The sequence below is a fragment of the Arachis hypogaea genome, chromosome 1, assembly GCF_003086295.3.
Source record: "Arachis hypogaea cultivar Tifrunner chromosome 1, arahy.Tifrunner.gnm2.J5K5, whole genome shotgun sequence".
NCBI classification, from domain to species: Eukaryota; Viridiplantae; Streptophyta; class Magnoliopsida; order Fabales; family Fabaceae; genus Arachis; species Arachis hypogaea.
The window spans coordinates 9411977-9425937 of NC_092036.1; the positions used below are offsets into that span (position 1 = coordinate 9411977).

The 13961-nt window shown below is 29.1% G+C and overlaps 1 protein-coding gene across 1 annotated transcript; it reads left to right on the forward strand.

The window, feature by feature from the left end:
• Positions 1-11729: 11729 nt before the first annotated feature.
• LOC112795329 (uncharacterized) lies at positions 11730-13274 on the forward strand. Its single transcript, XM_029297402.2, has one exon. It carries the CDS (start codon positions 11730-11732, stop codon positions 13272-13274), a length of 1545 nt encoding a protein of 514 aa, XP_029153235.1.
• The last annotated feature ends 687 nt before the right edge of the window (positions 13275-13961 follow it).

A 13961-nucleotide genomic window follows, 5' to 3' on the forward strand; every position in this document is an offset into this window, starting at 1 on the left:
GCCAGAGAAATTGATAAACTCATAAAGAGGAGTTAGAGGATAAGATTCAGGCATATATATATATATATATATATATATATATATATATATATAGGGAAAGCAATAGCGAAATTTTTTTTTGGCAAAACAAAGTATTAACAACCAACCTTTTTTTTGGCAAAACAGTGTATTAACAACCAACTTGATTTTTATTTTGCACACCAACTTAATAGTAGGCTAAGATTAATCTTAGATAATGATAGAAAGTGTAATTATCCCATAAAATCTCCATGATATAAGAATTTCTGTTTTGAGCGTTAAACTCCAATAAAATACCAAAAAAAAGACTATTACCAAATTCTTTAAAAGATGATCTTTATGCACTCATTTTTATAAAAGAATTATGATTTTTATTTTTTTTTCATCTCTCTCTTCTTCTAATTCTTTACTTGATTGCATTGTCATTAATTTTGATATTTTTTATTAAAATTCTTTTTCATAAATATTCTACCATAACTTTTTCATCATTACATTATAAATTGAGTTGAGACTCTAATTTTTAAATTTTTATTGTTTTTGCTTTTGAATCATTTAAATCTTATACGCTTCTCTTTTTTTTGTTTGGAGATTTTTTTTATTTTTTTGTTACGCTTTTCCTTTTTATTGGGTGAGTACATGCTCTCCTAATGTTTGTGTGTGCTTTTATTTTTCTTAACTTAATTTTACTTCTCTCCTTTTTCTAAATTGTTTTTTTCACTTATAACAAATTTTGTTGTTTTTCCCTTTGAAGGTTCATCAAAAGTATATACATTATTTTGTCATTTAATTACGAGTAACTATCTAAATTAATCTTTAAAAATTTTGAAAACAGATATTATTGTACTATAATTTTTTGTATTTTTTAAATAAAAATAATAATAAATTTATTTATTAGATTTTTACGTATATATTTATAATATAAAAAATATATATAGTCACTCGATAATAATAATAATAATAATAATAATAATAATAATAATAATAATAATAATAATAATAATAATAATAATAATAATTGAATAAAAATAAAAATAAATTTATTTATTAGATTCTTACGTAAATATTTATAATATAAAAAGTATATATAGTCACTCGATGATGATAATAATAATAATAATAATAATAATAATAATAATAATAATAATAATAATAATAATAATAATAATAATAATAATAATAATAATAATAATAATAATAATAATAATAATAATAATAATAATAATAATAATAATAATAATAATATTTAATTATTCTGTCGGTCCTTATAGTTTTGTAAAATTTTCAATTAAGTTCCTGTACTTTTTTTCTTTTTAATTGAGTTCTTGCACTAATTTTTTTTTCAATTAAGTCCTTCTTAGTAGTAATTGGCTTAATTTTATAGGGACCCAACTAAAAAAAAGAATTGGTATAGGAACCTAAATAAAAGGAAAAAAAAAGTGTAGGGACCCAATTTAAACAAAAATTGGTGCAAGGACTCAATTAAAAGAAAAAAAAGTATAGAGACCTAATTGAAAATTTTGCGAAACTATAAGGACCAACAGAGTAATTAAACATGTCCTATTAGAGATTATTTTATAAAAAATTCAAGGTTGAAATTATTTGATATTTTTGTATTTAATATATTCAAAACATGTCCTATTTTAAAAAATATGTTTGTATTAAAAGAAAATGTTTTAATTTGGATTTTAAAACATCATTATTCACCTTACTTTTGTTTCTAACGAAAAGAGTGTATTAATATGCTAGTGTTATCGGCCACATGCATAAAGCTAAGTTAATAATAATAAAGGTCGACATATAATAAAATTAAAATGGACGGAAGACTGTTATGTCTGGCAGAGAAAAATGTTGGGGATTGATCTGTGTATTAATTTTTGGGGGGTTGATAAACCACTATTTTATGGTATATTTTGGATTGAATTGAGTGGAATTTGTCACTTATTCTCACACTTATCCATATAAATTGCATGTTTTTAAGTTTCCTTCCTAATTTCGTGCTATGATTGAAAACATGCTTTTTTGACCTTAAAATTGCTAATTTTTAATCCTCTTTTATTACCATCGATGCCGTGATACGTGCGTTAAGTGATTTCAGATTTTCTAGGGCAGGAATGGCTTAGAGGATGGAAAGGAAGCATGCAGAAGTGGAAGGAACACAAGAAATTGAAGTTTTGAGAAGTTGGCCTTGAGTACACGCGTGGATGACGCGTACGCGTGACCAGTAATTCTTTCGGCGACGCGTACGCGTGACGAGCGTCACGTGCCTCAGTTACGAGAAAACGCTGGGGTCGATTTTTGGGCTGTTATTGGCCTAGTTTCAAGCCCAAAAATAAAGATTAGAGGCTGCAGGGTGGGACGGATAAGGGGATCCATCATTCACTCTTCATTCATTCACACTCTAGGTTTAGGGTTTCTTCTTCCAATTTCTCCTTAGGTTTAGGTTTCAATCTTATTTTAATTTAGTTTTCTCTTACTTTTATTTGTTCTAGCACTTTAATTATCTACTTCTCTTATTGATTCCTTTATTTTGCTAATTTAGTTTATGAGTTTATGTGTTACTCTCAATTTTCATTAATGCAATTTATGTTTCATGTTTCTTATTATTCAATTGCTTTGCTATTGTTATTTCTTTGCTTTGGTTAGTCTAATAATTTCCTATGTCTTGTTAATTTTTTATGTTTTTATTCTATGTTTTTATTCTATGCCTTCCAAGTGTTTGATAAAATGCTTGGGTGGATTTTAATTTAGATTTTTATGTTCTTGACTTAGATTGATTAATTAGAGACTCTTGAGTTATCAAAAATTTTTTGTTGATTGGTGATTGAAAGTTGTTAGTTGGCTTGAGCCTCACTAAATCTAGTCTTTGATTAGGACTTGTGAACTTAAGTCGATTTTGCTCGCTTGACTTTTCTTCATTTGTTAAAGGATAATTAAGTAAAAGCAATTTACATTTACTATCACAAGTGACGATGATAATGAGGATATGACTTCTAATTCTCTTTCCTTGCTAAGAGCTTTCTTAGTTATTAGTTTATTTTCTTACCATTTTACTTTCTTGTTTTTTTATTATAAAACCAAAAAAATACTATTCCATAGCCAATAATAAACTACACTTCCTTGCAATTCCTTGAGAGACAATCCGAGGTTTAAAACTTTAGTAAATTTTATTGGGTTTGCTTAAGTGACAACAATCTAAACTTGGTTGAGGCTGAATTGTCGGTTTAGAACTATACTTGCAACGCGATATTTTTGTGAAAATTTTTACCGACATTTTTCCTTCGTCAAGTTTTTGGCGCCGTTGCTGGGAAATTACAAATGTGTGCCATTTATGGTTATTGTTAATATTGTGAATATATTTGCCTTTTTGCTTTTTTGTTAGTTTTTGCTAGTTTTAGGACTTTGTTTACTCATTTCTTATTAGTTCTTGTTTTTATTTTCTCTTTTCATTATGAATTCTCACCTCTTTGACTATAAGTTTGTTTCAAATTATGTTGCTAACTACAATAAGAACATGAATCAAGAATGGGACAATTAAAGGTGGGAGGAGCCTCAAGCTTATGGACAACCTCCATGGCAACAAACCTCTTCAATGTACTACGAGCAAGAGCCATTCAAAATGTTTGCTTTTAAAATCTTTGGAGATTGATTTGGGTAATTACTTTGCTGAAAAATAAATTGGGGACTTATTTATCTGTTGGAGTAAAACTTTGATATTAATTTTTTTTAGGATTAAAATGTCCGCTTTTAAAATTTTTAAAGACTGATTTGGATAATTAGTATTTAATTAATAAGAGTCAATTATAAATTAAAAAAAAATCTTTTAGTGAATTATTATTATATTATAGTTTTTACTCCATTGAAAACGATTGAAACCCTTTTCAGTCTTTTCCCAGTGAATAATTTGATGCTTCATGAATGATGTATGGGCGTGAGAACATGAATTGCCAACCCTTACCCCCTTTCAAGTTCCAAGGATGCTTTTTTAGATCTCTAACATGGAAAGAATTGATGCTTGGTGATTAAACGTTTCTGCCCTTAGATTCTTTTTTTGGAACAGCATTAAAAAATTCAATGGTGTTAGTAACTTCAGTCATTGTACTATGCTTATAATAATAATAATAATAATAATAATAATAATAATAATAATAATAATAATATTCTATCAAGATAAACAAAACACAAAAGAGATCGAGAATTGAATTTGATGCAACATATTAAAAATAAGATTATGATAATAAAATTATTTGATGGATATATATGCATATATACTGTGTTGGTATTTTCTTAGAAATTGGAGGATGAATTATATATTAATTTACCTTTTTCATGCATTATTATTATATAATAAGTCCAATTATACACATAATTAACATATGAAATAATTTTGTTGTGTATTTTATTCAAATATAAATATCATGATGTTTGAATTATTAAACTCTAATATATCTTTCTTCTCATATTGAGTATAAAATTTAAGAAATATTTGTATAATTTTAGAATATATTTAATGTGAGTTTCAAAAATTTATTTTTATCTGAAATTAATCTATAAATTGAGTTGCCTAAAAGTGTTTTTATTATTTTATGTGTACTAAAAATACATAAAATAGTCACAGAAAAAGATACATAAAATAGGCTTATAATAATATAATAATGTAATACAAAGAACATGTTATTCTATAATTTCAAGAGGATAGTGAGTAGTATAATGGTCATGATATATATGAAAAAAAAAAAAGCTGCTAATTTAAAGTAACAAATGAGTAGGAAAAGGATGTGCTTGTATATTCATCTCCCAAAATGGTGAAAAGCTATATATATATAGAGTTAGTTTGAGTTCACTGTTCCTTTATTCCCTATTCATCTCAACTATTGATGATATGATCTCTTTAGCTGTTTCTTTCTGTCTTTCTTCACTCTCTTCATCACATACTCACACTCACAATATTAATATAATTCAACACACAACCATTAAAAGATGTAATGAACAAAACAACAAACTCTACTAACAATATAATGTTAAATTAAATGAATTGATGACACCTATATATACAAGCAAGAAGAGAAGCAACATTTATTAATTTGATCTTCAATAATATATTATAAAAGGTTTAATAATTTGGATGATTATTCACTAATATAAAAAATAAAATTTTTGTGGGATAAATATTTTTACTGACGTAATATTATGTAATTAAATATATATATGTGTAAATCTATTTTATACTAAAGTGTATTAAAATTAAATTATTTCATTAATTTTTATAGTTTTACTAAAATTTAAAAATTTATAAATAGCTTTCTTCTAACAGTAAATTTTATGAATTTTTATTTATTTATCTCACATCACTAGTAAATATATCTCAACATATTTCATTAAATTAAATATTTGTAGAATAACAAAAATATAATTATAAATTTAAAATTCATATAAAAATCTATTAAAAATTTTTAAAATATAAAAAATTGGTTAAAAAATAAAATAAAATTACAAATACTAATAGAGTAATTATTTAATCTAAAAAATTTAATGGCATCCCACCACAGCAATAGCATTACTCTAATTAAATAGGCCGTACTGATGCCTGGTCTTAGTAGTAACATTACCTTGCAACTTATTGTACTATTAGCCACACTACTGTTGTGTTCATTTGTTTGTTAATTAGGTTCAGTTAGTGTCACTGTTTTACTTTATGTACCTACCTGCCTACATGAGAAATAATGAACTCTTTTTTTTGGTCACTTTACATGCTAGTTATTATGCTCAATGATAGTGTCTTCTTTATGTATATACGTCCTTCTTAGCTTGATTATACGTGAAAAAATTCAGTTTGATACTACTATATATAATAACTCCCTTTACAAGGTAAGGGAAAAACAATGCAATATAACTAAATATCAATTTGTTTGGGTTCAACTAGAGGACTATATAGTTGACTACTTCATGTGCATATATAAATATGCTAATATATATAATATAGTAGGATGTGTATGTTTTAATATGATATAGTTACTACCTAATTAACACCTGTTATCTATATCTATATTTCTGTACTATAAATAATGAAATATTTAATTATTTTATTAGTTTTTATAGTTTTATTAATTTTATAATTAATTTTTTGTATATTTTTTTAATTGGTTTAGTTTTTACATTGTTTTTAATTTTGTAATTAAATTATTTGTGTCAAAAAAATTAAAATTAACATAATATTTCTCTTAAAAAATATATATTCAAAAATTTAATTAGGTTTTTAATTGTGAGTATATTCAATTTATAAAAAAATATTCTATTAATTCTAATATTTTTTATATGAATAATAATTTAATTATAAAATTAAAAGTAATGTTGGGATCCAATTGAAAAAAATAGTATAAGAACCTAATTATAAATTTAGTAAAATTATAAGAATTAATAAAATAATTAAACCAAAATAAAAATACTAGAAAGAGTTGATGTATAAATTTTTTAAAAAATATCTTTTATCATATATATATATAATTATAAAAAAGGTATTTTGTTAACTCTAATAATTAAATTTACGATCTTTTTTTTGTTTTTTTTATCAAAAATAGAAAGATTTAAACTCGTAATCTCTTAAATGAATACGAAAAAACTATACCATTTGAATTATAGTTCATTGGCGTGACTTTTGATTTTAGCATAACTACGTTAGTGTTTATTAATGCACTGGTATGTAATAAGAGTTTGAAAGATTTTAAACCATATATATTTGATTCTTCTGTGGGTTTACATATGAGAAAATCCCCAAGACGTTCAGACTTTTTGTGTCTTGATGCCATTTGAGGGTTTGCTAGAACTTTATTTGAAGGACATTTAATTATGACATAGAATTTAGAATTAATTTCCAAAAGATAAAAAAATTGGTGACATTTGTTTTTTTGGTTGAACAATTCAATGGCTTCATAAACTGTTCAATAGCATAATGCATTTTTGTTTTTGGACATAGTAGCACAATGCATTGAGGCAAGGTAAAAAATATATTCTGTACACAAGGCCCAAATGATCGAAATATTACTCCTACTTATCTACCATCCTTATGGGCCTTGGGATATTGGACCAATACCAACCCAAAGCTACTATGTTTTATTCTTTAACATAGGTTTTTGTTGCTACATAAACTATATAAGTAGCTCTTGACAAAAAAAAAAAAAAGCTAATTAGCTCAAAACTGGGGATAAAATTTGAGTTAAACCCTTCCTGGCCTCGATCTATTTTCAATTTAGACAACTCTGGTACTGTAAGGATTGAAAAATGACAATTTACCATTTGTCCTATCTTTCGTTAGACACATGAGTATTTTTTTGAGAATTTTTGAGAAACAAATCACAGAAAATACTTTCATGTGATGTAACTTATATAACTCAGTCTTTATCAATTCTACGTGAATGATAACTATTTTATTGAGAATGTTTAGTTTTGTATAATTATCAATCCGATGTTTCAATCAAAGAAAAAGTATAGATATCCAACTATTAATTTACTAACTATTGACAACAATCATTAATTATTATTTTTTAATTAAAATTAAAAATATATTGATATCCATTAATTAGAATTTTAAAAATTAGAATTTTAACCCTAGTGAATATTTGCAACGTGAATCAAGGAGTCACGCAACTCCAAATTCTCTCACTCTTCTCTGGCTATTTTTGCGCCTGAAACTTACACCGTCACCGGAACGCCGCCGCCAACTATCGCAATGTCTCCCTCGTGATTTGCAATACCGCCGACCGCCGCAGAGCCGTTTTTGTCGCGATTTGCAACGACATCGACCACCACAGTGCCCTCCTTGTTGTGATTTGCAGCCTGCCGCCACCACAGTGCCCTCCTCGTTGCAATTCGCGGCGTCGTCACCACTGCTGTAGCCCTTTCCCACATGATCCGCTACCACCATCGCAACTCTCCTCCCCTCGCGATTTGTAATTTACCGCCGCAGCCCCTCCTCCCCACCACCATCGCAGTCCTTCCCCTCGCGATTCACATATCACCTTCTCTCCGACGCATGCCCACCAACACGATAACTAACGAGGTCCCTACAGTGTTGTTTCAGTTTTTTTGTTTTTTTTTTTTATTTTTTCTTAAATTTTTCATATTTGAAGAAATGTATTTTGGATGTTTTGAAATTTTTGGATGTTTTGATATATTTTTTTCCGTAAAATTGCAGGTCTTTTTACTGAAGAAAGATATTTCATATTTGGGACTTATGTGACTTTTTATTTTTGTCGTACTTCATATACTTATTAAATTTATTCTAATTGCTTCTATGAAATAAAATTATGAAGATTTACATATTCATATTTTGGCCACTTATATATTTATATTTCTTTACTAGTTTTTAGTTGGTCTCTAGTTGTCATTATATATATTCCTTCTTAAAAATCCAAAAAGTTAAAAGTTGAGAGCACCATAGTTTTTCGTTGGTTGAGGATATATGTAGAGCATAAGAATTATATCATGCTTTTACATTGTGACATAAGCACTAAGATAAAACCAAGTTCCTAAAGAGTTATTCTAGTTGTTATGTATTTTAATTTATGTATTACTTTTGTTTTGATGAATGCTTCTTTTACATTCAAACTATGCTTATAGTTTTAAATTAACTCATATTTTTTTGTCTTAATTTTTGGTTTGTGCTGCTGAAATTAGTTTATGGTAATTGTTAGATATAAAACCAATTAACCCAAGAAATTAAACTATAGATAGTGCCATTTTGTACACGGGATGTGTTTATATTAGTAGTGGAAATGAAACTATTTCAGTTGTTGTCTTTATTCGCTAAACTTAGATAATTGTGTTTGCTTCAAGGATTGTTTAGGTTTAGTTTTGTGTTTTCTGATTGATGTTTATTATTTTTTTCTTGGCAGATTATGAGAATTTTTATAAAAATAAGAAAATTTCGAAGGAGGAGGATAAAAAAGCACAGATCCAAATAGATGTGTCTTTAATAGTTACAGGATTACTATAACTAAATAGATGTTCAAACAATGAAACTTACATTGATGTTAATATGTTTACAGAAAAATTGAGTAACTTGAAAAAATGATATGCACATTGATATATACTTAGAAAGTTTATTGATGAATAAATTAGGTTCTTTGACATTCAAAATAAGAATCTAATAAATTTTTAAGAGTATAAATTACTTAATCTAAAAAATGTTGAAAATCCAACAAAAAAAAATATTCGAAAATTTAGCTAAAAATTCAAAATTTAATGGCAACTAGAACTACGATGACTATCTAATTAAAACCACGCAAACCTCCAAAGGTAATCATCAAGGTTTGATTGAAATAAACATATGCATAAGAACAAAAGTTAAGTTTTTTGTTTAAGATTAGTATCAATGAGTGTTGCTTATTCAATATTCTTCCCCAAGTAAATCTTCATGAGCTTAGCAACTACGGCAGTGCACTTTTTATGCTAGCAACACTCTTGATCACACAATCTGAGATGGATCTTCAGTTTTTTCATCTGACCTACTTGAGAGACTAAGTTAGTCGTAGCTTTCTTCGTTTACTCTTTCAGTTTGAGAAAAATCACGGTCTTAACAAAAAAAAGTCCACAAGTCTCAAAAAATAATATTAAAATCGTCCAGGACTCCATCTATATAAACATCTAATAGTTACTAAAATATCAAGGAAAAAATCAAAAAAATTTTCCAAAAATATCTCTTAATACTACAATTTTATATGAACAAATTCAAACCCAATTTCAAATATCTCTTAATATACATACACTATCTTATGTAAGAAAAAAACCAGCAAAGCATTCAGACATGGAAAAATAAGTTCAAATAAAAAATTCAAACATCTACAATTAATTAAAAAAAACATTCATTTATTCAGTAAAATCAAAGAACATCTCTTATGAACCACTTACTCTATTATATGAATACTACAAAAATGCAAGAACATCCTCTACTAACAAAACAAAACACTAAAAATCTACTAACATGTCGAACAACAACAGGGAAGATAGAAGATCAGCAACGTGTTTGATGAAAGGGGAGGTGTGCTCAGTAGAAGACTGAGTTGTCGGCTCGACGTATGGGGATGGGGAACCAGCGGCGTCTTGTACTCGCGACGATGACGTTGACCTGTGCCCGAACTTGTGGCGACAGCGGTGAGAAGTGACGTTGACGACAATTGCATTCGTTCAAGCGGTGACGAGACCGACGAGCTGCACAAGAAAAGCACACAGGCGGTAGTGATCAGCTTCCTTGAAAACGACGGCTACGACGGTGTTTCAGCGACTTTAGTGTATAGCAGAAAGAGAAGAACAGCGGTGAATTGAAATTCTAGACTAGGATAAAAGTGAATTGGAAAAATTGGATAGATGTTTTCTTCGTTGCTGTGGACTTTGGTCCAGCCCATTAAAAGTTCTTTTTTAGTAAGGTAGCACGGTTGTCAATCAAATAGTTATCATCTTTTTGTAATGTGGTTTTGATGATCGTATAAACTATAAACAGTCTAAATTAAATAATTATCATTCATGTAGGATAGATAAATATTAAATTATGCATTTTATGCTCTTTTTTGCCGAATATTTTTGTAGAAGGATTTGAATGAATGATCATTTCTTCGAATTGTCTAAATTAAAAAAAATAGAAAAAAATTTTACTCAAAAAAGTTTGTTTTATTATGAATGAAGTTTTTGTGCAATTCAACGAGATTGGCTTTGTATGTATTTTTTTTTGAGTATGAGAATAAGTAATTAGATTATCTAATTATTTTATATATAATTTTTAAAATTTTTTTAATATAAAATTAGAGGATCCAATTTTTTAGTTGTAATTTTTTTAAAATTTTTGAAATTCATAAAGGAAAAGTATAGGGTACCAACATATTATTCGCTAACTTCTGTCAACTCTTATTTATATTTGTGTTTCATGGAAGTGTGTTCGTAGATGTGTCTAATAATTAATATATTGTAAATACGTATATAAAGAGACACATCTAGAAAATATATCTATAAAGACACTTCTATTAAACACAGTTATAAAAAAGACATTTTTATTAAACACATCTATCAACACACTTCCATAAAACACAATTATAAATAAAAGTTGGCAGAAGTTGGCAGATATGCTATTAGTAACGTAGCAAAACCGATTCACAAATTAGACTTTTTAATTTGTGTATTTCAAATATTTTTAACATTTTAAACATAAATTAAAAGATTTGGATACAAAAATTAAAAGGTTCTATTTTTGTACTAAAAAATTAAATAGTTTAATTTCTATACATTCTAAAAGTTGGAGGGTTCAATTTTTACTTCTTAAATTAAATTGTTCTATATTTAAAAAAAAAAAACACCAGTATTAATCCAATATGAAAAGATAGTGTTCACTCCAACTAAATAGCGGTTAAGGACGAGCAGTTAAAAGATCGTGTTCACCGTTTTCTTCCACTCTTCCATTTCCAAAAACTTCCTCTCTTTCACAATTGCCTACTATATACTCTCTGCACTAGTGCTTCTGTAATCATTAATCAACACTGAACTCTGATCCTGTTCCACAAAGCAATTGATCTTCTCTTGAGAAAACCATTCCAGTAAGCAACCACAAATTCTTATAATTATTAATTTCCCTTTATTCACTCTGAAAATTGTATGTTATCTCTATCTGCATTGTATTCCCTTGAATTTTTAGCTATAACCTAGATGGGTATGTGAGAAACAGCAGAAAGATGAATTTTTTCACCCTTAGGGTTGCTCTTTCTGCATATAGAACCTTCAGCACGAATGGTTTCTCAAAACAGAAAACCTACATTAATAATAAGTACAAAGCAGAGACAACAACAGTGACCAAAAGACAAATACGTAGGTCTAAGATTCAATGGACTGAGGAGCAAAAGAGTGTGTTGTCTGCTATAGAACAAGGCAAATCAGTGTTCATCACTGGTTCTGCTGGCACTGGCAAGACCATGCTTGTGATTGAGGTTATCAAGAGGCTGAAGAAGATGCACACCCCATCTAAGGTTTTTATCACAGCTTCAACTGGGGTTGCTGCAGTTGCTCTAAAGGGACAAACTTTGCATTCATTTGGTGGAATTCGCGGCCCCTTTTATCATGATCCTGAGAAGTTGTTTGAATCGATTTTGGCGGATAAAAGGGCCGTTAGGAGGTGGCAAACGGCTAATGCTTTGGTTGTAGATGAGTGTAGCATGGTGGATGGTGAGCTATTTGATGGCCTCGAATATGTCGCGAGAAAGGTGCGTGGCGTGGATGAAATGTGGGGTGGAATTCAGATGGTTGTGGTTGGGGACTTCTGCCAGTTGCCCCCTATTCCTAATGATTCTTCTAAGCCTGTTAAATATGCTTTCGAAGCGAGATGTTGGGATGAATCCTTTCATTTGCAGAAGGACCTCACTAAGGTTTTCAGGCAGTCTGATCCGCAGTTCATCGAGTTGCTTCAGCGTATGAGGAAGGGGGAGATCATTAGCTTGGACTTGTCATTGCTGGAGAAGTGTTACTCAGAGAGAGTGTGTGATTCCTCTGTGGTGAAGCTCTTCCCATTAAAGAAAAAAGTGATGGAAGTGAATGATAATATGCTTAAAAGCTTGCAAAAGGATGTAACTGTTTACCCAGCTGTTGATAGTGGCAAGGATACTTGGAAGAAGCTTCTGAATCAGGGGATAGCACCCGATCAGCTCGAGCTTTGTGAAGGTTCCAGAGTGATGCTGATCAAGAATTTGGACGTTCGGAAAGGATTAGTGAATGGAGCAACTGGTACGGTTGTGGGATTTGATAACGGTCTCCCAATTGTTAAATTTGATTCAGGGAAGGTTTTGACAATCAAACCGGCAGAGTGGAGTATAATGGAAGGAGACGAGGTTGTTGCTAAGAGGTGGCAGATACCACTTATACTAGCATGGTCTCAGACCATCCACAAGTGCCAAGGAATGACTCTTGAAAATGTTTCCATCAATTTTTCAGGATCATTTGGTGTTGGAATGGTTTATACCGCGCTTTCTCGTGTTAAAACCTTGGCAGGTCTTCACTTATCTGGTTTTAAATCTTCAATGATTAGAATGGACCCTAAGGTTTTAGAATTCTATAAAAAATTGTGCAACAAAAGTCTAGACACTAGTTGCATTGAAAGTAAAGATAATTCTAGAAGGCATAGCTTATCCTGTACTGCCGAAAATGCCGGTGCTGCAGATAATGTTGGCACTGTAGAGAAGAAGTGCTATTTTGACCTTGATGGGTACCTATCTAGACGCCTGAAATGATGATGAAGATGGCCTCATGGTGTATATGATCTTTATCAATTCAATGTCAAGCATGGCTGGTACTTCAGTGAAGTTTTCATGTGGGTAATATCTCTTCAAATTCAATCCTTCATCAACTTGACTTTAGTCTCTTTGGGAAGCATGGTAATGCTGAACCTTCTTTTCTTTTTGGGTCAAATAATGTCCAGTACTTTAGTGTTTCAAGTATTTGATGTCTTCTTATGTAAATATTTGAATTGTTTTTCCTCTTGTTTAATTGATACATCATTCATGTTGTTACACTTCTCATGTTTTGTGCTTTCTAATGAGAAAAGAGGAAAACAGAGGAATAAAACTATAAAAGTGAAATAGAACCGGTTATAAGTGGATCACAATTCACAACACAATTAAGAACTCAATTATCAATTTCTGATTGAGTTTATGACTGGTTTTGCAGACATATTGGCTTGTGTTTAGTTGAAAGTTGAAACTATAAATCTTAGACTCTTTGATTGGGTTAATAACTTATTCTATTGTAAATTTCATGCAATTTTGCTATCAACAACACAGCATTGTTACTCTATCTAAAATGGTCTTGTAAGTAATAATGGGGTCTTTCATAGATGAATTATGAGTAAGTACCAATCTACCCCTGTCCATTTTTACTAAGGACTAATTGATCTTTAACAAAAAATAAATAAATAACAG

Excerpts from the sequence above, each read along its gene's own strand:
- LOC112795329 (XM_029297402.2), top strand. The coding sequence starts at position 11,730 with ATGAATTTTTTCACCCTTAGGGTTGCTCTTTCTGCATATAGAACCTTC.